The 25,801-nt window shown below is 34.0% G+C and overlaps 2 protein-coding genes across 4 annotated transcripts; both read left to right on the forward strand.

The window, feature by feature from the left end:
- The first annotated feature begins 7,623 nt into the window (after positions 1-7,623).
- On the forward strand, positions 7,624-9,414 carry LOC113709206 (uncharacterized). The gene is made up of 2 exons (XM_027231910.2): positions 7,624-7,953; positions 8,222-9,414. Exons 1-2 carry the CDS (start codon positions 7,749-7,751, stop codon positions 9,085-9,087), a joined length of 1,071 nt encoding a protein of 356 aa, XP_027087711.1. The 5' UTR covers positions 7,624-7,748; the 3' UTR covers positions 9,088-9,414.
- Positions 9,415-13,322: 3,908 nt separating this feature from the next.
- Positions 13,323-24,162, forward strand: LOC113710606 (uncharacterized). 3 transcript variants are annotated; one of them, XM_027233712.2, is made up of 13 exons: positions 13,323-13,660; positions 13,753-13,895; positions 15,533-15,673; positions 16,271-16,401; positions 17,090-17,305; positions 17,701-17,870; positions 18,625-18,725; positions 20,507-20,632; positions 21,265-21,320; positions 21,405-21,462; positions 23,008-23,128; positions 23,203-23,313; positions 23,676-24,162. In XM_027233712.2, the coding sequence occupies exons 1-13, from the start codon at positions 13,651-13,653 to the stop codon at positions 23,768-23,770; spliced, it is 1,479 nt and encodes a 492-aa protein (XP_027089513.1). In that variant the 5' UTR covers positions 13,323-13,650; the 3' UTR covers positions 23,771-24,162. The 3 variants fall into 3 exon arrangements, with proteins under 3 accessions (XP_027089513.1, XP_071922139.1, XP_027089512.1); XM_027233711.2 differs by having other exon boundaries at positions 13,332-13,660; positions 23,658-24,162; XM_072066038.1 differs by lacking the exon at positions 23,676-24,162 and having other exon boundaries at positions 23,190-23,313.
- The last annotated feature ends 1,639 nt before the right edge of the window (positions 24,163-25,801 follow it).

Genomic DNA, 25,801 nt, shown 5'->3' on the forward strand with positions numbered 1-25,801 from the left:
GATGATGTGTTTTGATTAGTCATACAAGTTTCTTATTTTCTAATTATCAATACTTATTCAGATGATGACATCAAGTGAGCCCCATAATCGAGACACCTGGTTTCTTCTCACTGTTTTTCGTTAAAAGTCATTAGAAAATATAAAAAAAAAGTATTGTTAATAGCATCTAGGGATGGCAACAGGCAGATAAAATCCGATATTCACATGTAAAAATTCGATAATTAATTTGATTAATTAGACGGTGGATGAATTATTCATTAAGATTTACTAACATTATGACACATATATAATATTTGAATTTTAAATTCAAATTTAAATTATGTGCTATATATATATATGTAAATGTTCTCTCAAGACTCAATTTTACAGCCCAATGGAGCATAGAACTAACACAACCCATGACACAGCGCAACAGGCAATATGCCGTGAGAGCATTCCTAACACTCTTTCCTAGACAGTTAGATTTAGTCATTCACTAAACTCATACTTCTCAATCTCAAATTTTTATTCTAATGGAATATTTTTATTTTAATGTCATCAATTTTTAGTTCGTCAAAAGTTAGTTTTTAGATTTTTAAACTATTTAGATGCGTGTATTTTTATTTCATGATCGATTTGACAAGTTTAAGTACTGAATAGAGGTTACCGGATGGTTAATCTAAGCCTACGAGTAAACACCTTTAGTAATAAAATAAAACTTGTATGCTTATGCGTTAGGATTTCGTTCGATACTTGTCTAAATGGATAAGAGTTTAATAAAAAGGATTTCGAAAGATACCCTATCCACTGTTTTCCCTGTTAATATGGTATTTCCTTTGTAACTTTTGCAAAAGTACATGAACAAAATGAAATCTTATCATCAAAAAGCATGATGCCGTTTTTAACTATAGCATTTGTATGATCTTATTTTCGTTTCTACCATAGATGTAAATTGACCACTAACCAAAAAATCTTCACTTCATCGAACTGTAATCTCATTGTCTGTGGACATTATTTTGGCTGACAAATCAGAGCCCCGCCGCCTTGCCGAAGGTACAACGGCCAAGGGAGTTGGAGATTTGGACATGTTTGATAAAGCTGAAGATAGTTACTTGGGACAATGACCTCACCTGAGTTACATTACCAAACGAAAATGTACACAACATTGACATCCAACCTAAAGTAAACAACAAAAATGCCTAGAAAATTCGAGTTCTTCATCTGTTTGATATTTAATTACTTTTTATTAAGTGTATCTCCTATAATTTCTGTTCCTAATATTGTAGAATCGAGCCACATTGGAGTACTTCAGAATTCGTACGTTTCTATTGAAGGAGATATTAAAAGTGTGCATGTATGGACGCCAAAATTTTTTTACTCCCATTAGCGTTTAACTTGTGATGATGACAGTACACAACCAACACCATAAAATGGAAATCTCCTATGAACAAACTTTGCGTCTGTGTTTAAATACTTGTAAACAGGAGGAACTACTGCTAATTTTACTTGGCATTTACTTCGCACGTTGGTTTATATTCGCCCAGTCATCACCAGTAACTTGTATAATTTTCTCTTTAGATTTTTTGACGAAAGGAAGCACTGCACTTTTCCTTGATACATCGAGATTTGAACCCTCGACTTAGTGTACATGTACAAAAGATCTAAGAGACTCTTTCTGATCACTGGATCAAAACTCAACGGGTCAAAAATCTAGTATCACGGGAAGAAGTTTTATCTTGATCCTAGACTAGGGCAAATACAGTGGTTGATCGGATGCTGTGCTATTCAACAAGCGACTCTTGGACAATGGTAACTGGTAAGTAGTAACTTGGTGGGGGCACCAAAACGGAGTTACTTATCATGGATAGATAGCTTAGGAAGTGGGGATACTTGAGCTTGTTGGCTTTTCAACAAAAAAGGGATTAACAGAGATAATTGTAATTCTGTCGGCAATCCTCTAATTTATGCCAAAGTCTTGTGTGCTGCATTCGTGGTCCACTGTACGTACTTGATGATCATTAAACCTTCTTCTTTCCCATCATGCGAGCCCTATTGATATTTTAGCATCAAAAGGCCTAATTGGCCGTCCATTTTGTTAGCATGATACCTCTTTTGAATCAATCAAATCAAGTCTTCATCATCTACATACCTTAGTTTGTTCACTATGATGAACAAGTCATTTCAATCAGTTTTGAGCGCCATTTTGTGCTAAATCTTATGCATACTTGATTATGCTTTGTTGACTTGAAGGATTTGCAAGGCACCTAAGGTCTCGCCCATAAGCTAGCTAGTTGTGTAGACAATTTTATTCTTCTTCTTGGCATGCTTACAAGTAAACCCGTCCCTTTTACAAGAATCCTTTATAGGTAGTTTAAAGTTGAAACTATTATCCAATGAGCTGCTTGCAAATAAAAATTAGTAAAAGATTCAAATAATCTGGAATTACAATGAGTTCATTCCTCCAACCCAAAAAAGAAAAAAGTTCATTCTATTTCTCTCGATTTGGTTTAGGAAAGGAGATATTTAAAAAATCAGTAATTCATTGTCCTTTTTTTCAAAAAAAAAGAGAAGAAGTTAGATGTATGTTTAATTGCTCGATAGTGATTTATAACTAAGAAATAAATTGCAAAACAGGCGAAACTCAATTGAATTACGAAAAGTAGAAATCAATCTCATACGTAGCTTGGTATGTAGTGGTTAAAATGAAGCACTTTAATAACCGAATTTCAATGAGTAAACAATCGTGAATGAAAACATACAATGGTTGTACTCAACTTTTCTAGGATAAGAAGGTGGAATTAGAACTTTGATTCTCATTTTCCTCCAAAACTATAATATTTCCGATTAATGAAAATACATATACCCATTGCATCGGAGAAGAGGGATGGGTTGAATGGTATGCGAGAAAGAAGTGAGCGAGAGATTTCAAATTCGAAATCTCCCACTTAATTTCGTCGTGTCAATTAGATCTGTAGAAGCTTCAAGTTACGAGAATTGAATTCTCATTGATTCACTTTAAAATTACTTTTTTTTTCACAATAAAAACTTGTAACATAAATACTTTGACATGTACAAGATAAAAATTTAAAATGGAGGGAAGTAAATGTAGTCTCGTTTTTCCCCCACTTTGAAAGCACAAACTGAAGCTATGGTTCAGTTTATTCACTCTTTTGGTTAATGTTAAAGTAAAACAAGTACCAATACGCATTTTCAGATAGCCGCTGCAGATTCCCTTATCAAAAAAAAAAGAGTACCAATACGCATTGGTCTTGCTATGAGTTTGTGTATTTCTGTCTTCAAAGGTTTAAAAGCCAAAATACTTGGATGTTTTGGAACTTAATCAAATCATCCAAATACGGTTCTACCCTAAATGAAAAACCAATGTTAATGCTCAAAATTTCATCAAACGAATTGATTTTCTTTCTTGCCTGCAATCATGGCATTGTTTTTTAGCCTTTTGACTCTACATATATATATATATATATATATATCTATATATTTTAGGCTTCTTTCATAATTTATCACTAACACTTGTCTTCTTACCAACAATAGTAAGAAAATAACTAGTATTTAATTAAGAAACGATTCAACAGTAACAAGTATTTGAGCTTTCCCCTTTTCGTTTTACCCCCATGGTTAATTTCTTTCCTGAAACACAAGTCTCACCTGCCTATTTTAAAAAAATATTTGGAGACTGGAAAAATACAAAAAGTGGTTTCTTGGACCCATAGGCTATATTGCGATGTTAGGGGGGAAAAAAAGAACTGGGATCATAATTAAAAAGTTGCATCGACTTTCTCACAATGTACTAATTTACTTTTGTACAAAAAAGTCCCGGCAAAACTCTTTTCAGGCTACATTTCCTTTAGCAGGAACACCCTTCCTTGCTTAATTCTTTGTCTTTGCTTCTTTTCTTTTTTTTTTTTCCTTTTAAGGCCTTAAATCAAATAGTTCAATTATTAAATTAGTGCTTTGGCTAATTATTAAAATGCTCTCTAATCGATTACTGATAGGAATCTGATTTTAACTGCTGTGATTATTTGAAATAAAGCACCTCAGTGATTGGTAATTAACACATGCATTCAGTCCAACTCATAATGTCCTTAATTAAGAAATAACGAGAATAAATATTCAGTCCTAATCATCAATCAAACAAGAATTCTAGTGTGTCAATTCGATCCAAATTTTGAAAAGAAATAACTCGTATCAACTATCAATATTATAGGCAGCAATTTAAAGTGTAACACGTTACAATAAGACCAAGATAAGCAATATTAATTAGCTAGCCAAGTAAATGGAGGGTTGAAGAAATGTACTATTTCAACCAATTTCAACTTACAATTAGGTTCTTCTCTATTGACCTGATCATTTGTCCATCTTTAAAGCATTAAAAACCTAAAACCATTTCAAGCCTAGACCGCGATTTCTAGCTAGAATAGCAGACTATGATAGTAAACAATTGTCAACATGACATTGTTTCAGCATTTGGTCCATGCTATTTTTTATGTTTTTGTTTTTATTTTTATTTTTATTTTTTTGGTTAAGGATAACAGTACTGAAACCACAACCAGAGACTTCTTACTCGAATGGATAATATAACAATTTTGTTTGTTTCATATTCGAAAACTCAAGGTTTGATATAGGCTGTCAACTGCATTGAACAATTGTTTCTAAACATATATAGCCGGACAAGGGTCCTAGACAATTTGCTTCGAAATTTTCTTTTTCTTTCAATTTTTTTTTCTTTTTCTTTCAATTGCTTCAACTTACTGCAAATGCGATCCTGGCTTCATTATCAAGGATCCCATCTAGAACTATATATGTATTTTGTAGGAGCAAAAAGCTTCCCAGTCTTTGGGGTGGCTAAGTGAGAAAGTTTTATCCTCTTAAGAAGTGCCTAATGGCAGCAGCTGCCTTATTCTTGGGGAAATTTTTAACTTGGAAACCGCACTAGGATTACCAAGGCTCCTAATTGAGGATTTCTTAGGTAAAACTGTCAACTTATATGTAAGTTGAATTAAAACCCTTTGCTTTCAGAGCCAAGTATAGCCATTTTAAGTATAGCAATAATAATTAGGCATTACATTAATAAAACTAAGCTAGTGGACTTGCAAAAAAAAGAAAACTAAAATAGTGGACCTTGAGTTGGGCAGGGAGAGGCAGCTTTTAAGCTTTTAATTTTCCTCCAGAGTCTAGATTCAACAGAATTTATGTATCATCACTTATTAATTTCAAAATTATTGAAAGCTTCATTTTCTTGAAAATCTATTCAAGTCTAATGACTCCACCTCCCTACTGCAATAACTTATGTGCTTTCATCGAAATATTTGCCCATCCTCAACTAAGGAATTAAAGAACACTAAAAGAGAAAAGAATTTTATACATTTTATTCTTATAAAGTAAGGGAATGATTAAATTTAAGAAATGGAGAGGGAGAAAGCGAATTGAACTCAAAACCTCTTATACCTAACTCTTAACTTTAATCATTAAATCAACGCCTCTTCGGCAAGAACTTTATATATTGTTATTTCCTGCAAGCAAATATTTCTTAGATGAACAAGAAACCAAAGATATAAACGAGAAACCAATGAAACTTAGCTCCTAAATCTTCTTATTTAGCGATTTCGCTGTTTTGAGTTTGCTCCTAAGGGACAGGGCTAAGAAATACAAAACATAGCAAATGCACGAGTAAAAGTAAGCTTGGCTATATATAGCCGGCTACGTCTGCATGGCCATTGGCCACCTTATAGTTTGCTTCGGTGCAACATGAATAACACTATTCCTATTGATAAATTCCTTCCTACCAAACATAATTGTCAAAGATCTTTCAGAAGGATAAAAGTAAAAACTGAATTAATGGGATTCTAAATTCTAGGCTGATATAATTCTATCGAAGGCCTTTCTCTAGATGCCATGATCAATTTAGTTGCATCAGTATGACGAGAGGTATTCTTAAAAAGGGCAATGATGCAGGGTGAAACCAATTTCAACGTTTTTGGAAAGCATGATTTGAGGACTGGTTATGTTCCCCTTTCTTTGTCTTTGCTTTTTCACGTGATTTCCTCCAAAGAAACAAAGGGAAAAGATGAAGAAAGATCATTTTACGTGCTTTGTAAAGTTTTTTGCCACAGAAACAACGAGAGAGAAAGGCTATAGGGGGTGAAATATCATGAAAGTAGACACATCCAATCATCACCATCTTCGTTGACACCAAGAAATTGACTCTTTAAAGTAACGGTTGAGTGAAGAAAAGATATGCCACAGCACATTGTCTTGTACCCTCACTTAGATTAGGGGCACAAGACAGCCCTTAGCAATTTCTTCATCCAACCTGTGTATGTAAAAAATTTCAATTTCTTTATTTTTATTTTGCATCTACACCAAAAGCATATGTTGGATTATTCCAATGGTACAAATATCAAAGATAAGATATTTAGAAAAGCTTATAGTAATATATTCGATGTTTAACCCTTCTCGTCAACCTAATAGAAAATTGTTGGGTGGTGGGAAGGTTAAAAAAAAGGTTCAAAACATAAAAAAAAAAAAAACTAAAATAAAATTAATGTTTAATGTTTCATATTTAATACACAAAAATTCTGTTGGAGTTTGTTTGCTTGTCTTAGTGGAAGAGTGAGAAAGAAAAAGAGGAATGGAGGGAAAGATGATGGTCTTTATGTAGAATTCTAAAGCAAGATATGATGGAGGTCTTCTGCAAAATCATTAGGCTTTGCTTTATATGTCCAGAGATTATCATTCATTTACCTCTAATGGCATTCTTTTCCCCCTTAAAGGAACACCTGTTCACAGTATATTTCATTATATATTACATTTCTAAAATTAGAGCTACAGGAATTCAAACTTTACATGCCGACACCCTCTTTTAGCAATTCCTCATTACATACGGCAACCTAAAAGGTAGATCAAATTAACCAGTGTAGACTGTCGACAATTAAATATTTTCTACAATCTCTTTTTCCTTTTTTCTTTTTCCATTCCTTTTTGAATTACACGCGACTTGTTATTACCAAAAAAAAAAAAAAATTTTCTTGTATCCCTTTTTAAATTATGTCTTGAATAGAGTTTTGTGACCATTAAAACATGTACAATTGAGTATATAGAAGTGAAATAAAAGCTAGATGTTGACTCCAAGTGTAAGGGAAATGTGGGATTATATCAGTCATTATTGTTATTGTTATCACCCTATTAATTTATCGTTTTACCCTAGGAATCGCTAAGATGAGTAACTTGTTTAAAGGGACATGTCTTTTTTGCATATATAGTACAGCCTGAGAGCAAAGAAATTTTAGAAAAATAGTAAAGGTTTTGTGCATCATGTACCACCACTAGCACAGCTATGAGGGTTTTATTTGTAATAAAATCCTTGATTAAAGAAGAGTGTCAATCAAGTTGAGATCAATGGTTGAAGGACAAGGATTTGAAGCTGATATAGCACTCAATGAGACCCTGTGGTCCTTTTATGAGTAAACCCCAAGTTAATATTCCAGCACAGTTCCCTCTCTCTCTCTCTCTCTCTCTCTCTTGATAAACATGTTGATTAATAGAGTATTATAGTATTATATCATGATATGTCGTACACTTCACCTATTTTACGCACGTATAACTTAGCTAATATTTGGAGAAAACTCTGTGTTGTAGAAAAGTAAGATGTAATATTTCTCTAGTACCAGTAGCACTAGCAATACTAGTAGTAGAAGTATGATTAATTTGAGAAGAAAATAAAAGGGCCTGATGCATCCGACCATATATAAATGATGATGACTTGTACTAATGAGTGTGGTGGTGAAGGAGGAAGAGTAGGTCTAGTAGTAATACTGGAGGAAGACATGGGCCATCACTGCTGCAGCAAACAGAAAGTCAAGAGGGGCTTATGGTCTCCTGAAGAAGATGAGAAGCTCGTTAAACACATAACTGCCCACGGCCATGGCTGTTGGAGTTCTGTTCCGAAACTTGCAGGTTTAATTTGACCTTTATATATGCTTTGCATCTTTATTCGTGCAGATGTAGATAGTTTTTCTTTTCACTTCTGACTAACTGGTCAAAGAAATTTGGTTTCTTGGTTGAGAATCGAATACAATTTGAAGTTTAATATTAGTTTTTGTTCCTCGTCTTAGAACAATGGTTCAGTTCTCTCTTTCTTTTTTCCTTTTTTTGGGCTTTTCCTGTTCTCGTTCCTCTCCAGCTTCTGGCCCTTCTGGTTCCTAATGATGGAATGTTGTTGCAGGGCTACAAAGGTGTGGGAAGAGTTGTAGATTAAGGTGGATTAATTACTTGAGGCCAGATCTTAAAAGGGGTTCTTTTACTGAACAAGAAGAGAGGACAATTATTGATGTTCATAGGATTTTAGGCAACAGATGGGCACAGATAGCCAAACATTTGCCTGGAAGAACTGATAATGAGGTCAAGAACTTCTGGAATTCTGTGATCAAGAAGAAGCTCATTGCTCAAGGATTAGACCCCAATACTCATAATCTCCTGTCTCCTCATCAAACCAAAGCCAAGAACAATGGTAATACTATAAGCAAACTCAACTCTCATCATCAAGAATCAGGTTCAGTTTTCACCATGGATACTTCACCAGGAAACAAAGAAATCATCGATGCAAAATCGACGTTGTCTCTCCCGAGTTCATACATTAATTCATCCGCATTAAACGGAGCATCATCCATAACAACATTTGAGTTCCAAAACCCTAGTAATCTTGCATGGACTGACCATGGAACTCACAGTTCTCATCAGCAATCTATGATGGAGTTTTCGAGCTGTTCTTCTATGGAAAGCACTCCAATTTCAACTTCTTCTTTACCTTCCTCAGGGTTTGGGATTTTAGCTGAGAATTGCATGTGGGGTAATGGTTTTGAGCCATGCTTCGATCACACTCCGCCGCAGCAGCAGCAGCAGCCGGAAAAGGTCAGTACTGATCAAGAAAAAGTGTACCGAGTGAGTAATCACGAGTTTAATGGTTGTCAGAATGCAGAGAATGGATTTGATAGCTCTAACATCGACTTTGAGTTCATGGATTCGGCTCTAGTTCCTCCTGGAATGTATTGTAATGTGAATTCAATGGATCAACTTGCATGGGATTGTTAGACATTTTGTACAAAATCATTTCAATTTTTTACTTTTTTGCGTGCTATATACTGTCTTCACAAGCATCAAAGGGCAACAGATCTCTTTCAGATCATAGCTAGAGTTAGTGCTGATTCTAAATTTCTGATATACTGGTTATATCACATTTTGACAATTCTTTATGTTGTGAAGTATGAACCTTCTAACCATGTGGACTTCCGCAGCCATGTGCTAATGGGCTGCTGACCAAAGCAACCAAAGCTTTTACAATTTGTAAAAGTGCTTAAATGCTTTCTACCTTCTTCTAATTAACTTCATTAATATATGTTTTTGACTTTTGTGTACTAATTAGTAATCAATTTCTACGGTTTGGCACCTTTACGAAATCTCATTGTTACATCCAAATTAAGAAACTAGCTAGTCAGTTAGCAGATTGCATTACAATCGCCCGATCCTATTAACCTGCAGATCATAATATTATTCTGTTAAACAAGATTGCTTTAGTCTTTTTCTTGGAATCTTTCTTCCAGTCACTTCTGCTTATGTGTAATCCAACCTACAAAAGAGAGAATAGAGGGCCGATCCAATTTGGATTTCAGTACATAACAGTCACTCTAAAGTTGGTAGGGCGGAATATTATGGTACATAAGCATGGCTAAAGTTGAGTTGATGGGCATCTCCATGTTGAGTTGCTAAAATATTGCAATATTGCCTAAATTTAGGAGATAAAACATATTCAAACGTAAAGTAAACGTGGCTGTATAAGGAATATCGGCATTCAGTGGGAGATATTAAAATATACCACGGTGGGTTGGATCGTAAAGTGGGAGAGATTATAAATAAAAAATTAAATTCAAAACTTCCCACTTACACTCAGAAAAAAAAAAAAAGAAAAAAGAAATATGCTTGTAAAAGGCAAGTTAGCCCCCGAAAGGGAACTAAAATTTCTCTGTAAACTGTAGAGTAGGATAATATGAGTTCTGCAAGTTCGTAAAACAAAATTATAAAATAAAATAACTATATAGGTGTTTCCATTAATTTTGGGGTGTAAACCATCATAAACTACAAGTTTCTTTGTTTTTTTTTTTAATTGTCAATTGTCACTTCCTGCATTAACCTATTCAAAATCGTCACAATCTACAAGCTGTTTGCCTAGCAAAAGTTTCATTTAGTGAGTCTAATTAATTGTCAACATAAGGCATGGATTTTGGATCCTGAATATTGACCTTGTTCAAAAATTTCTTTGTTGGGGTACAGGCCTGCCCCAAAAAATCCATAGTCGTAACTTTGGACCTAAACTATGATGCATCCTTTAAAAGCAAATCTACTTAGAAAATAATTCCAAAGTAATACTCTTTCAGATTTTATTCCCTTGTCAATCGGAAAGATTTTATTCCCTTGTCAATCGATTTATTGCCAAGTAGCTAGGCTCTCCATCAAAAGAAAAGAATAAATTGTAATTAGTTTCTTTCTTATGTTGTATAATTCTTTTTCTATATATTTGGTGCTCTACAGGCACACTATAGGCAAACTAAGAAAGGAAAATAAATCCATATTAATTAATGCTTTAAAATTATCAATTATCCCTTTAATGGCAATAGTTTTGCAAAGAAAATTTACCCCTTTTATGAAAACAATAACAACATATCTGCTCTTGTGTACTCTTATGCCAACAAACAGCAAATCCATGTCACATATTATATCCTATCTTCTGACAATGTCGCTTTTATTTTTCCTCCTTAGCATTGTTCTTGATTGTTATATCACAAATTTCTTTCTTTATAAGTTGTTATATGCAATAACATAAATGATGATGAACTGTTGACTTTAAACATTTCAAGAAGTTTGGGAAAACTCAGATAGTATAACACACTAGTAAGTAGTTCAAGATAATGATCATCATTTAATCAGTACTATAAAAGTTCCATTTTAAAGGAAAAAAGAAATGACAAAAAAAAATCTTGTATTTTTTGTCTAACTATAGAGAATTTCAGCAATTCATAATTAGCACAAAAATTAACACCAAGGTTAGTTGATAGTCGACATTTGGAAGAGTTATCATTGTGCATTCTAAGAGTGAAAAATCATGAATTAATAGAATAGATCTCCAAAGATTTCTAGTTTATCTATATGGCGTTTCATCATACACATGGCAAGAAATTTTTTTAAGTTATTATGACTATTTAAGAAATTTCCAAATATATTAAGAAATTCCTCAATGTAGACAATCAATAATAAATAGAGAAGAACTTTTATTCACTTTAGAGTGTGTATACAAGTGGTAAATTTTGAACTATTAAAAATAATTGTGGATTCATCTAATGTGAATTAGCAATTAAGCTCCTAAAAGTAGTTATTAATATTTTAATGGGGATTGTACCTCTCAAAAAAAAAAAAGATAACAGGAAAAGCTTAAGCGTGATTAGATTTTCTTATTTGAAGTCCACATCATGGCAACAAGTAGATTAACGGGGGAATAAATTTTGAAACTGCATTAGTTTGAAAATATTTTGTTAAGGAGAGGATTATCGTGGCTAGACCTATCAATCGGGCCTAATGAACCGGGTTTTCATAAGCTCAATCTCAACTCATTTAATTTATAACATCTTCAGGGTTCGGGTTATGAGTTTCGAATTAATAAATGTGAAACTCATACTCAACTCAAATAATATTCGGGTTGTGAGTCTTATTCGAGTTTAGCCCAAACTCACTTATTACTTCTTAATTTTCTTAATATAATTACTATAACTATCAAGTTGTAAAACCAATTTAACATTTAGAAGACTGCAATATTAAAACTAAATATGAACAAGTAATAGTTTTTAAAAAGTATATAGACCAAAAATTTTTCAACAATATTTTTATCTAATTCATTCAAAATACATGAAAAAATAGTAATAAAACATGCGGTCATAAGCTAATACATTTTCAAAGGTTGAAACTTCTTTATAACCTTGTGATTTGAATCTAAACATGGTTGATGATTTGTGTTTCTAGACAAAAAAAAAATCAACCAATATTATGCCAACACAAAAATTTACTCAACCAATAAGAAAAGTTAGATATTCAGTTATGCATTACTAATATTGACTCTCAAGAAAACTGGTAGAAGAGTCTTCAGATATATTTTTGTGTTTTGTAATTTATCTATATTTAATATTTAGTAATAATATATTTGGATATATAATTATACACAATATCAAAATATAAATATCAGACATATATATAGATAACTAAAGGGTCGGGCCTATATCGGATTTGAGTCTAATGAGATCCAAACTCGACTCATATTTAATTCAGACTTATTTTTATGCTCAATCTCAAATCGACTCACTAAAAAGTTGGGTTAATGGGACTTTTTTTGGGGCCAAACGAGCCGAGCTCGGGCTAGTCCGACCCCATTGACAGTTCTAATCGTGGCAATAAACTCTTACTTGAACGACCCTCCAAAATGCCACTGGCCATTTGGTCCAGTGGTCATCACCATAATGGTGATGCTCTCACAATTTGGCCACAATATGTGGCTGGTCTTAGTTGACCATCCCCTTGCCCCTTCCCTTAGACTAGGTTAGAGTAGGTTATACAACATCTATCGTTGCTGGAAAAAAAAAAAAAAAAACGACCCTCCAAAATAATTCTCTTACTTCAACCTTTATCACCTTATTTGGGCTCATACTAAAGGTAGTCCCAAATATCCCAAAGATCTAGCCCAACATAATTAATAGGGATTAGATTGCCACCACACTTCTTATTTGTAATTAGGTTACTATAAGGTCATGACTCGTCTCATGATTTCCTTTTTTTTTTTCAAAGGTTTTTCTGACAGGTGCCTTATGGGTATCGTTAACATACTTCCAAATCACCTAACCTACCCCATATATATAAATAATAACAATTACTATTTTCTCTTACATTTATACACTTTTCCAAATTAATTTCCATACATTTATACGTTTTCCCTAATTAGTCTTCTATTTCTAAAATTCTAACAACTGAAATATATGTTAACAGGTGCCCATAGATTGACCTTTTTTTTAAATATATTTTAAGTTATATATCATACATCCAACCGTGACAATATAAGGTTAACTTTTAACTAATACGAATTATGTTAATGTGTGGGTACATCTTATTTGAGATCAAGGGAGATAGTTTTAAAAGGATGGAAGAAGGCGTGGCCTTTGAAGGGTATTCATAATTCATAATCCTAAGCATATAATCAACCCATTGTCCTGTACACGCCTTTATGCCTTTTTAAGTTGCTTACCCTGAGAAGGCGTGAAAAGAAAATGCTCTAAATATGCCTGTTTATGAAATCGTGAGTCTTCCTTCCACTTTCAAATTTCGGTAGACCGGAAAGGACAGAGGCTCCGTAGGCTTTCCTGGGCGGTGGCCACCTGGCAAAACTTCACCGTTCTCCTTCCCCTTAAATAGTAACGTTGGTGTTGTTGTCTTGTGGCGGAGTTGTCTTGAGTCAGCTGGTCAGACTAAGTACAACGTTGGAAGCGGCAAAAACACACACAAGTTCATATTCACTCGCACACAGAGAAAGACAACCAGGCTTCTTGCTGGGCTTCATCGAGAATGGCCAGAGGTTTTCTCTTCCCTACTGATTACTAATTCGAATTAAGCTAATGATTCTTGTGCATTCAAATGAGTTTGATTTGTGTACAATTAATTCTACAGAAATTGTGGGGTATTACTATGATGAGGAGAAGAAAAGGTTCTTCCCTACGCGTGGTCCAATTCCTGGGTCTTCTCGAAAGCGGAAATCAGAGTCTTCTTCTTCTGCTGACAAATCTCAAAAACCAGCCTTAGAATCGGACCAGGTAAATTTTTTTCCTGGTTTATGTGAAGAAGCCGTTTTTTTGGTTTATCGTTTTAAGGGCTTGCTCATTTTCTGTTAGTACATTCTAAATTTCTTGCTTTTCCTTGTTTGGTTCTGAGAAAAGTTTGGTTGAGAATTTGATTGCTGCTATAACGGAAGTTGGCAGTTGGAGTTGTGTTATTCATTTCCTTTCCCTTTTTTTTTGTAGTCAAATCCGTAAATCAAAAGGGAAAGCTGGAGATTTTACTGTTTAATTGTCAAACGAGACTTGATAAAAAAAAAAAAGCAATGATGTTCTTGCAATTTAAATTTTTGTCTCGTTATTGAATCCACGACTTTTTAAGCTTGCTTTGGGAAGAAAGGAAGAGTTTAGCTTTTGAAGGAGGTTTTACAAGCATCGAGCAGTTAAAAACTGCTTTGTCGAACACCTTTTTTTCCTGGTTCAATTACTGTTGTTGATGTGATTGTTAGCATTTCAATTTATGACTAGAATCTCAGAGCTCCTACATGGATTGTACTTTCTTGGTGCTGCTTTTGTTTTGCTATATTGCCTTGTTCAAAATGGTGATTGTGAGGTCTGGTTGAAGGTGAATGTAATGTAGCAAGCTGGTAAGTGTGAGTTTGAAAGAGTTTATCAGATTTAAAGACACCATCTTTTCCAAGACGGAGTATGTCATGTTGAAGACAAATTTAATTGGGACATGTATCTAGTTGATTATCACTTACATATAAAGGCTTCAAAATGGTAGATAGCCTGTTATTATACATAGTACTGAAATGGAAAAGCTAACCTACTATGTGACCATGTACATAAGTTTCTATTTTATAAAATTTAACTTATACAGGAGTATATGAGCATATATGCAATCATGTTACTTCAAAAAAAAAAAAATTAAATGTGCACTTTGAATTACACTTCATAGTGTAGAGAACACAGTTTTTCCATATGTATCCTTTTCTTAAATGAAATTTTACAATGTGTTAAGTTTGCTTATGAAGCGGATTGTTTCTGGATTTTTTTTTTTCATATTGTACATTATTTTCTTTTAACTTGTGTTCTTAATCACATCTTGAGAATATCACGAGTGACCAATTGCTTCCAAACTTTGAGGATTTGGAAATTTGCTTTTTATCTGTACTTAGTTGTGGAAATGTTCCAAGAAAGTGTAATGTATTGGAATGTCTCAAGAGAAGTGTGACAATGTTTGTTGGCAGCTAATGGCATATAGCCTGTAGATTGGGGCAACTTATGAATATATTGACCACCTTCCGATTCCGATTAATTTGTAAATAGAAAGGGAGATTCAAGGTTTTTTTTTTTTTTGTCATGAAAGTTGGTGATATCAGCAACATGCAATGATTTTTTTTTCTCTCTCTCTTTCCTCTCTAGCTTAGATGTCATTATGCTTTCTCAGTTGTTATTTACAATATCAGTGATGGGAATCCAACGAACTAGATGCATAGCTATGAGTTAACCTGCAAATCAATAGGTGGACTGATAAGCTTCTTCTTTTGATTTATTTTCTCCTATTATTAGTATATCTGAGTTGCTTAAAATGCTGCTTTTTTTTTTCTTACTCTTTTGTTTGTGTTTTCGGATTCTGTTCTGTGATATAAGTTGTTTATTTATCTGTTCAGGCTAGAAGGACACAGAGTTGGATGAAAAGTAGGAGTAAGATACTTCAGTTCAGGGAGCTGTGCGGCAACATAATCCCTTCCAGAAAAGGGAAATTTAATTTTCAAACTACATGCCAAAATAAACAAGCATCACAACCTCTGGTATGCTTCTCCAAGTCAGTTATCAATAGAGATTTTTACATACCATTTCCAATTACCATGAGGTTGGATAAAACTAGACATGAATGGTGAAATGATTTGCACCTTGGATTTAGAGTTATTGTCAGTGTTGCACATTTGTGTATTCGGTTGACTTGATGGAGAATGTTTACCATATGATATCGTAGTGGTGTGCATGTGTATTTGCTTTCTTCATCTCTGCTTGCTCGATTACAATGATTCTTTCCTACTAAAGATAAGTTTTAAGGAATCAATTAATCTCTTATGGTCTTTACTGCTTTCCATTTACAGTGCAGTAACTGAAGTGACACATCAGAAATAATTTTAAACCTCATAAAGAAACTAAGAAGATGTGCTTTCTTGTTGTTTAACTTCTGACTGTTTGAAAAGAGTAGGGAACATATTCTTAATGTGTCAATAACGAAGTTATTCATTAGAGAGAAACTTGTTATGTATTAATTACTTAATAAGTTTTAAAATTCTGTAAACTGCTATACTTTCTTTCTTGTTTTTTTTCCCCTGTCAAACAAGAGCTATGAGATTCTTTATCCATATTCTCTTGTTTTCCTATGCATTTAGATATGGAAGTATGGTCAGACCCAAAAGAAGGTTGACAACGTGGTGCAACAGATGAATATTGATATTGACACGCCAGCTGGCACATTGGAAACTGATATATTATTGGCTGGTGGTCTAAACGGTACATTGAGGTATCTTTGACATTGAATGTTGAATTGGATTTGTTTACTTAGTTAACAAATTAATGAATAGTCTTTTGGGTTTTGCTTTCCCCTACATTTTTGAGAATTATGTGCCTATTGATGAGACACTGACGACCAGTAGGCATGGAAGGCTCTTTTCAGGAGCACATTGCTTAATGGGAAAATGAACAAAAGGAAGTGAGGTATTTCTGCATACAAATTGAAATTTAAAATGAATTAGTTGAGTGAAATACTGATAGATGGAGTAAATAAAGAAAAGAGGAAGTGAAAGGGGAGAAAGAATCTTGAGTTCTACAGATAATCAGGTAGTGATTCTAGTTTTGTGTCTGAAATCCCAAAACATTAGACTAGTGTGGCTGTATGGGCTTTTCATATATATGACTGAAGAGAACTAGACCATTATAGGCCACGGAAACCTTTAGACATTGGTCAAAGAAAGCTGATCACCCATCTTGCTTTTTTATATTGCCATGTGTAAGACCTACTCAGGCGACTCTATGCTTGTCAAATATGTTGACAATACTCTGGTATTGCACTTTCACAACGCTTAGTTGTTTGCCATTTACAATGTAAGGATTCCGTTGAAATATTACTGTTCAGGAAACATTCAAGCATTTATTGGGAATTGTTACAAAGTGCTCTTTAATGTGTTGATTTGGGGACCTTTTTTTTCCAGTCTTTTCCTAGTTGGAAATGTTGAGCAAGTATTTGATTATGAGATCGAATGTTCTCCGGAGCCTGTATGGCCTGTCAACAAGGTGCAGCAAACCGAACGCATAGCACCGCCTAATTTATGCATGCCTGTTCATGCTTCAATCTTTATGGGTTCTGACATAACTTGCATCAAGATGTTGCGGATGCCAGTTGACGGGGCTTTGACAAGGAATGTTTTGTATCCTTTAAAAACTTTTAGATATTCATTGGAGTTTGTGTGAGTATTTCTGGGGTGACAGTTCTGGTCTTTGTCTTACTGGTAACTCTTAGGTACTCCTAAGGCGGTTGATCTCAGCTGTTTTACGATAGGTAATGTGTTTTGCTGCAGGATCTCCATTGTTAACTTCATTTTATATGTTGCTGTTATGTTGAGCAATTCACAAATTTTCTCTGTGGGATGCTCATTTCTTTGGTCTGTTTGTTTCTTTGTAGTCCAGACTAACCACCACTAGTTGATGCATTTTTTAATTTGCAAGTACATCAATCCAGGAGCTTATCTTGTTTAGATGCTTAGAACTTAAACAGCAGTATAATTTTTTGTTGCATGTGTACTCCTTGACAAATAAACCTAAGAATAACTACTATGGGTTCTGGAGCATCTCGTGGAGTGGCATACATTATGGATGTGACTGCACCATTAGGATATTACTCAAGCACTTCAGAATCTCTTCGTCGGCTTGCTTCTTTTGAAAGTACAATTTGGGATGCAGATTGCAGCTATAATGGGGATAAAGTAGCGATTGGTAATTTCTAAGACTTGATCTTTGATTGAGAACTTGTTTACTTTACAACGTTTCTATCTGTTGCAGTGTGAAATGCTTAGTTTACAAAATTAGTTACCTCACATCCATCAAGAATGCATTTAGCAAGATCATCTGTTTTCTTTTCTTTCCACATAATGTGTTATAAAAATTCTCTATTTTCATCCTTTACTTTTATTCTGGTCAAATCTTTGGCTTCAGTATAAGCACAATCTAATTCCGCTTGAACATCAATTTTTATTCCTATCCACAAATGGTTATAATGAGGGAAAGAAAACAAAAAAAAAGAAGCCCATGTAATCTAATTCTTATTTCTGCTTTTGTGGAATGAATTCTTCATAGGTAATATGTAGACATCAAGCACTATAGCATAAACCAGAATGCATTTTATGGAGAAAAACTCCTTTTGACATTAGTGTGGCCTGAGTTTTCTGTTATTCTTTGATGATCTTTGTCCCTTACTTCTGGAGAGTTCCTCAATATCTTGATGATTTGCAGCAAAGTATTTTCTTTATTCACCAGTAAAGTTTTTCCCTGTCTGCTTAAACAAATGTTATGTAATTGTCTTTTATATTGTCTTTGCATAAGTGGAGTAACTTGTATCCTTCACCCCATGGGCAATTTCACTTATTATTGGCTTCTTATGCAAGACATATTGCCATAGCAGTATTTATTGATGTATGACATGTAAATACATATGTTTGTTGGAGTAATACTTCTTTCCTTTTTGCTGCAGGCGCCAATCGTGGAGCTTTCTTAGTAAACGTAGAATCTCGAGTGGCATCACAGGTTTTGCACTGTAAAAGTGACGTTTTATCGCTACAACTTGATAATCCGGTAATTTGAATTGATTAATGGCTTTTCTTAGATGCATAATGAAGTAGTTGCTCTCATCGCATGGCCTTTATATCGATTTGATAGTGGAATAGATCATATTTGCCACTTCTTAAAGAATTGTGATGCATGAACTTTATCAAGTTAATGGTGGCATAGATATCATATTAGCCACTTCTCAAAGAATTGTGAAGTAATTACATGGCCTATGAAATTTAAGAAGCTGCCCGTTACATCCTTCCTAAGCATAGTGATCTGTTATGTTCTTCCTTTTTTTTTGGGTAGGAGATTTATTAAACATCAGTGTTGAGGTGCATATTATCTCGTCAATACAGATAGATCTGCCTACTTTGCTACTTCAAAATTATGTAGCAATCAGTAACGATACGCCAGTTTTTTAATAAGAGCTCCATTCCATAGCCATATCCTAGTTATATACTTCTAAATGTACCTCTCTGACATGCATTGCCGCACTTCCAAGAATGGTAAGAGCAAAAACAGTTTTAGTTCTGAACATAATCATGTTTCTGGCCCTCCAACTGTGGTAAACTGGAACAGCTAATGAGAGCTTTTGCATGTTTCTAACATGCAAATATATTTTGATTAAAGTGCTCTCTAAACCAGCAAAGCTCAGTAGGCCAGCTCTGAACAACATTTTCAATCAGACAAAAGACAAAAAAATATTTATTACATAGCATACATGTATCATCAGATTGATCTCCTCAGATCTGGAGTCTATCTTGCATAGTGAGCCTTTTTGGAATAAAAGCCTGAAAATGAAAGCAAACTCTGGGATTAAACTCTCTGACCAGACTAGTTTATGCCAAGCCACAGTAGATGCAACCCCTGATATTCCACATGTAGAAGATATCATTTGCCAAATCTTGATTGCTTTCATTTTTGCAATTGCTGGAAAAAATCTAGATGGTTTGCTTTCACTGTGTCAATAATTTCTCCAAGCACTAAGTCTTGTTTTTCCTTCGTCTTGTCTTTAATAATTATGTATTGTCTACTGTTTACAATACTATGGGTAGAAGATTATGAAATCTTTTGGGTAGATTTTTTGGTGAGAAGTAGATTTAACCATTCAGTTATTCTGTTATATGGAATTGTTTGTACACTAGATTTGAGTGTTGCTGGGCTTAGGCAGGAGAACTGACAGGAATGCAATCATGTTGTGGATAATTATGATGGACATCAACTGGAGAACTTTAAGATGTGAGATTTTACCAGTTAAACTGCTTTAGTACATCATTTTATTATTTTTCTTTTTGTCTTCAGTAGTGGAATAGGGAGTTTCTTTTTCTTTTTTTTTTTTAAGTGGAATAGGGAAGTTATTTTAACCCTTTTGTTTATTAGGAGTTAGGAGGATTATATTCTGCATATTCTGCACTATACCCATTTCTTTCTAGTATAATTTTTCTCTTTATTCAAATGACTCTAAATGTAATTATGAAATGGATGGAAGAAGTATTTCACCTTTTAGTATAGGTCCACTCACTGTTTCAGCTTGTCACCTTTTGTGGTTTTTGAAATCATTTCACCATATGCCTCCTTGTAAAGATGATCAATGTGGTGCCATTATTTTTTGCATCCTTTGCCTGCAACCTTATTGTAAGATGACCTGGTCTCCAAAACAACTTTATGCATGCATAAGAAAGAATGAAATTGAATATTTTCCTCATTTGCTTCAGAAGTATGGACAATGTGCTTGGTTAGTTGTTTCCATATATTCCAATTGCAGTTCTCTAATACTTTTAGAGACTTTTGTTTTCTCTTTTCAGGGAAACATCATTTTATGTGGCCTCCGCAACGGAGCAATTTTGACAGTTGATGCTCGTCAGAAATGTCAAGATTTTGCTTCTCAACATCGAAATCCCAATGCTCATCACGATTCTTCAAGACCAAAGGTTGAATGCACTAATGTAGAATGTCTTCTTTCTGTACTCTAGCCTGACAACTGAGAAACACACAAACATAGTTGAGAGATGTTAAGGATAACAGATCACCCAATGAAGCTATAGCCAATTTACAACCTGAGAATTGAGTCAAAACGATTATAGAGATGTTTTAGGAGCCACTTGAATATTTTTAGATTTATGTTATTATGTCAGGAAATGTGTCGCTAGACATAATATTGAAAAAAAGTGACAGCAATTTTCTTTCGCATATTTTCTAGACTGGATAACTTTTAAAATAATATGTTAACTTAGTGTATCTAATTACAATTCAACTGCAAAATCTAGCATATATACAGGACAATATGTCCTGCATGGAAGTTGATTTGACTACTTTACTATGAGTTAAAGAGACCCCAGAAAGATAATTCTTTCACACTACCTTAAATTTCTTCTTTTTAAAAACTTTTGTGCTCCTTAAATCTTGCACGACCCATAGTCCAGTTGCATACTCCTTTTCCCACATGTAACTAATCTTTATGCATTTTGTTTCATACCTTGAAATGTAATTTCCGGGTTTTATAGCTTTCATACGAGTATTAGTTTTTGGAGAGTTGGTGAAAGTTAAAAACTTGCCTTTGCAGCTCCAAAGGAATGTGCATTACCCTCCTAAGATATCAATGCCATCATCTATCGCTTGGTTAGTTGCCCTTCTGGAAAATTTTCTGGTTTGTTTCTTCTACTCATCATGTTTAACAAACTGCTGTTTTTCCTGTGAATGTAGCTTGAAGTCACTGATGCTCTATGATCAATACTTTCTGGCAAGCTCCATGGATGGATCGGTTGGTATTTGTTCTGAATTGCAGCATTCTATTTTTTTTTGCTCATTTTTGGAATCTCTTGAATACCATGCAATACTTAGCCTTATTTGCTTTGATAGTCCGAGAACATCAATTAGTGTCTCATACAATATGCTCATTTTACTGAGGCAAAATGAAAAAAAAAAATTTCTGTCATAATTCCATCATGTTGAAATTATAATACAAAATATGTTCTTTGAGAATTATAAGTTTTCAATATCTTAAACTTGATTTTTAAATGTTATATTTGAGTTTTGCATGAAGCCTGAGATTTGATATTTCAGTCCAACTTTCTTCACAAAGATGCATGTAGAATAATGTGTTGCAACATATGACCAGGATACAAAACATCCATGTTTCATTCTCCCTCTATCTAACTTTTTGTTGCCTGGCAATAGGTCAGGGGTATTTTCTGTGAAAACAGTATGAACAGGGCTCAATACTTGTAGCAAATATGAAACCCTACAATGGCAACAAATATGCTTTTGGCTTTGCCTTCTTAGGTTCTTGCTTGGGCTCCTTTTGGTGAAAGAAAATTTGAAACCCTTGCCCATTTAAGCCTAGTCATGATGATGTATTTAATTATTGATGCATATAGATTGCAGTAGCTAATCATAAACTTGATGTGATAACCTTGGACTTACATGGGAAAGACTTCAATGGAGAAGCTATTAAAATATGGTATCTCCAAGTTGTACTAATTTGGATTAGGTCACATTTATAATTCTGGTTTAATCTTCTGCCAACTTCCAGTGGTAAGCTTTTTGGCTTCTGTCCTTTAGATTCACTATGAGTCCTTTACACACAATTAAGAGATTATGCAAGAGTTTTGAATGGATGGATGAGCACAAAACAACTGGTCTCTGTGATGTTATAATCATGTCTGCAGAACCCATTTTTCTCCCCTAACCCTTCTTCTTGTTCTCATGTTTGGTCCTTGTAAGGGTTAATTTCTTCCACGCCATTCATCCTATCGGTGATTTGACTGGTTAATTCAATATGCCATTGTAGTTGATCTCCTTTCATCCTAAACTACATATCCGGTTTAGCTCCAGTGCTATATTTTTTAAGGAAGGACAATTAAAAACAATTTGTAGAGACCTCATGCATAGTTGCACGTTGCTTCACTATGTCTACAAATTTAAAGAACGCAATAACTGTTCATCACTTTGTCCACCAATTCAGTTAACTAGGCTTTGATTTTGATATGAATGGAAAGCCATTCAGTTTGGAACACCTGGGACTATTGCCATGTCTATGAGAAGTTTTCTGTTTGTACTGTGGAAGCTGCTCGGTCTATGTTCATCATGATTTTCTTCTGAAATCAATTTGCCTGTTTCTACACAAGGATGGAGTTGTTTCTTGTGAAAATGGGATATGATTGCTTTTGGTCTACATCCTCATTTGTTCGTCAGGTTTTAATTATTAAATTTAACCTTATTTTCCTGAATTATTGAAATGTTTTTGTGCTAATTGCTTCTCCAAGGCAAATTAGAATTTATCTTGCACTGTCTTCTTTCTTTTTAGATCAAGCTTTATGATCAACGTCTGATCCAAAAAGGTGCTGTTCAATCTTATGAAGGATATGTTAATTCTCATACTCGCATACAACTTGGAGTAGACCCAACGGAGAGATTTGTTATGTCAGGTGATTGGTTTTAAACGTGTGCATATTTTTTATTAAGAATTTTGAAATAAAAAATTTTAAGGTCTTCTTGTTAGGTGGTGAGGACTGCAAAATGCGGCTTTGGAGTATCAAATCTGGGGAAATGCTTTTTGAGAATCGATTCATGAGTTCAGTGCCTTCAGTTGTCTGTTGGGCAAAACCTGCAGGTACTGCCAACTTATCCTCAAAATTTTGCTGTTTTTTAAATTTCTAACAATCATTATTTGGTGGCAGTAGAATTTTAAAGTTGACAATCTTAGATTGTAGATTTCAAATAGAGGTACACAACTTTAATAAACTTTAAGCAAAAGAGAGGTTTGTACTGACTTCTTGCTTCATCCAAAAGTATAATCTGTGTGTAATCTGTTATTTGAGTAAATACTGGTATAATCTGTGTGTGTGTGTGTATGTTATGTGATTTAGATACATATACACTTGTGCCTACCTGTGAATGTACACATACATACATATTGACTGGATTCTGATTAACTCTTTTGGGACTCACTGATAGATCTTGCAAGAACACCAGGTGAATTACAAGATGACCAAGATTACTGGCAGAAACATGAATGGGGGGTGTGGATTGGATCTCGTGAAGGGCTTTTTTACATGGATTGGTGCTGAATGGTACTCGTTCAGTGGTCGTATCTGTGTAGTGTTGTGGCTTAGGTTCCTAGAAAGATAGAACTGCTTCAAGGTTGCAATTGTCAGCAAAGCTTGGGACAAAGCTACAAGGACCTCCTGTGTGCTCAACTGCTCAACCAAGCTGGTTTTTCTATTAGCTTGAAATTCAAATAGATTCAAGCTAATATTGCAGCTTTTTTTTTTATGTAGAATTCATCATCATCCCTGCATAGAACTGTTAATTGGTATGCATAGTTTTAGCTTTATTTTCTAGAGGAAAGTTGGGCTGTAAAGGAAGAAAAGGAAAGAAATATATTTTTTTGTAGCATAATGAAACTATTTTAAGACATGAAGAGATAGATTATAGAAAGTGACTCCTCTCTTTAGTTGCTTCTGCTGTTGTAACAGATGTCAAATGTAGTAGACTTATAACAATATTTTTTTGTAGCATAATGAAACTATTTAATAAGGACATGAATAGATAGATTATAGAAAGTGACTCTTCTCTTTAGTTTCTTCTGCTATTGCAATACATGTCAAATGTAGTAGAATTATAACAATATTACTAATATAGCAGGGGAAGTGTTTGATCAATAGGTTTTTATTCTAAGATGATGTAGTGCATTTTCTTTTCATGGGAAAAGAGAAAAGGAAGTCTGTTTTGTCTGCCATTTATGTTAATTGGGAGCATGGAAGTAATTGCTGTTCTATTTTTGTAGCTTTAATGTTCCTTTTAGACTGTTTAAAACTGAATCACTGATGCAGCTCCCAAAGTCAGAGCTGTGCTGGTGGACTTTCACACAAAGTATTTCTCTAGGGAATCAAACGGTATGAACTTCTTGTTCTTGGAGATTTATCAAAACATTTTTGTTTTCCTCTTAGGAAAATGATTTGGGACATTATTTCAATGGTTATCCCAAAAAGAAAAGCTGCTGATGTGTTTGGATTGCATTTTCCATGATTTTTCATGGAAAAATTACTGTAGCGATTTGATGTATGTGAGGAAAAAAGGTAATAGGGAAATGTGATCACGGAAAACGACGTAATTTTTCGACGAAAAATCGCAATCCAAACAAGGTTAAGCTTGATTGCCCTAACCATTGTTTGTGAAAGACGGAATTTATGTCTAGCAATCTACTGTCTTAGAAGCGTTTGTTTTTTGGATACTGGGTAAATGAACTTTTCTGTTTTTAATTGAAACAGGGCATGCATGTGCATAAGTACATAAAGATTTTTCTAAAACAGATTTGCAAAGTAGGTATATTTTGGATCTAGAAGTTTTTGATGAAGCTGAATGGTTAAAAATACATTTATTTCCAAAATCTCCATCGAACAAGTACTTGATCCCCTACAAACACACAAACATCGGTGACCGCAAAAGTAGATGAATAACTAATAATTTAGTTAACAAAAAAGATAAATAATTTAGTTAACATATTAAGTTGTAATCAATTAGTGGATTTGTTGTGATATTGTAAAGAGTAAATCTTATATACACTGATAATGTATACACTATCATGGTTGGATGCACGATACATGTATAAAATTTAGGTTTTAATATGCATAGGAGGAGACGTAAAAACTATTATCATTTGGCAAATTCGGCAGTTAGGATAGATTCAGGAGTTAATTTTTTGGTAAGAGTAAAACTAATTTAGAAAAACGTCTAAATATAAGGGGTGAAAGGAATGCAAGTGTGTGCTTTCACATAATAAATCAAGTGAAATTTGGGTATCTTAACGAGTAATTCAAAGTTAAAAGGTAAAATAAAAAAAGCTACACCTATGTTTTTATATCATTTTGAGTCATCTATCAGAAAAACCAATTCCAATTCAAGATTTGCATCCTTTGTGGTTGCAACCACAAAGAACAGATAATACTTTTAACGGTCGAGATTGACTCATTAGAATCAACAGTTAAAATCTCGAGATCCGATGGATTGGGCATTAAAAGTTCTTGTAGTTGCATCTATAACCATAGAGAATTCGCATCCGTCAATTATAGAAAAATCACTCCCAGTTTAGGATCTAC

This window comes from Coffea arabica, chromosome 9e, assembly GCF_036785885.1.
Source record: "Coffea arabica cultivar ET-39 chromosome 9e, Coffea Arabica ET-39 HiFi, whole genome shotgun sequence".
Taxonomy (NCBI): Eukaryota; Viridiplantae; Streptophyta; class Magnoliopsida; order Gentianales; family Rubiaceae; genus Coffea; species Coffea arabica.

Bases quoted from the DNA above. Each gene is read 5' to 3' on its own strand.
- LOC113709206 (XM_027231910.2), top strand. From the start codon at position 7,749: ATGATGATGACTTGTACTAATGAGTGTGGTGGTGAAGGAGGAAGAGTA. The intron at 7,954-8,221 runs GTTTAATTTGAC...ATGTTGTTGCAG, and splicing joins TTCTGTTCCGAAACTTGCAG to GGCTACAAAGGTGTGGGAAG.
- LOC113710606 (XM_027233711.2), top strand. The intron at 13,896-15,532 runs GTAAATTTTTTT...TTATCTGTTCAG, and splicing joins CAGCCTTAGAATCGGACCAG to GCTAGAAGGACACAGAGTTG. The intron at 15,674-16,270 runs GTATGCTTCTCC...CTATGCATTTAG, and splicing joins AACAAGCATCACAACCTCTG to ATATGGAAGTATGGTCAGAC.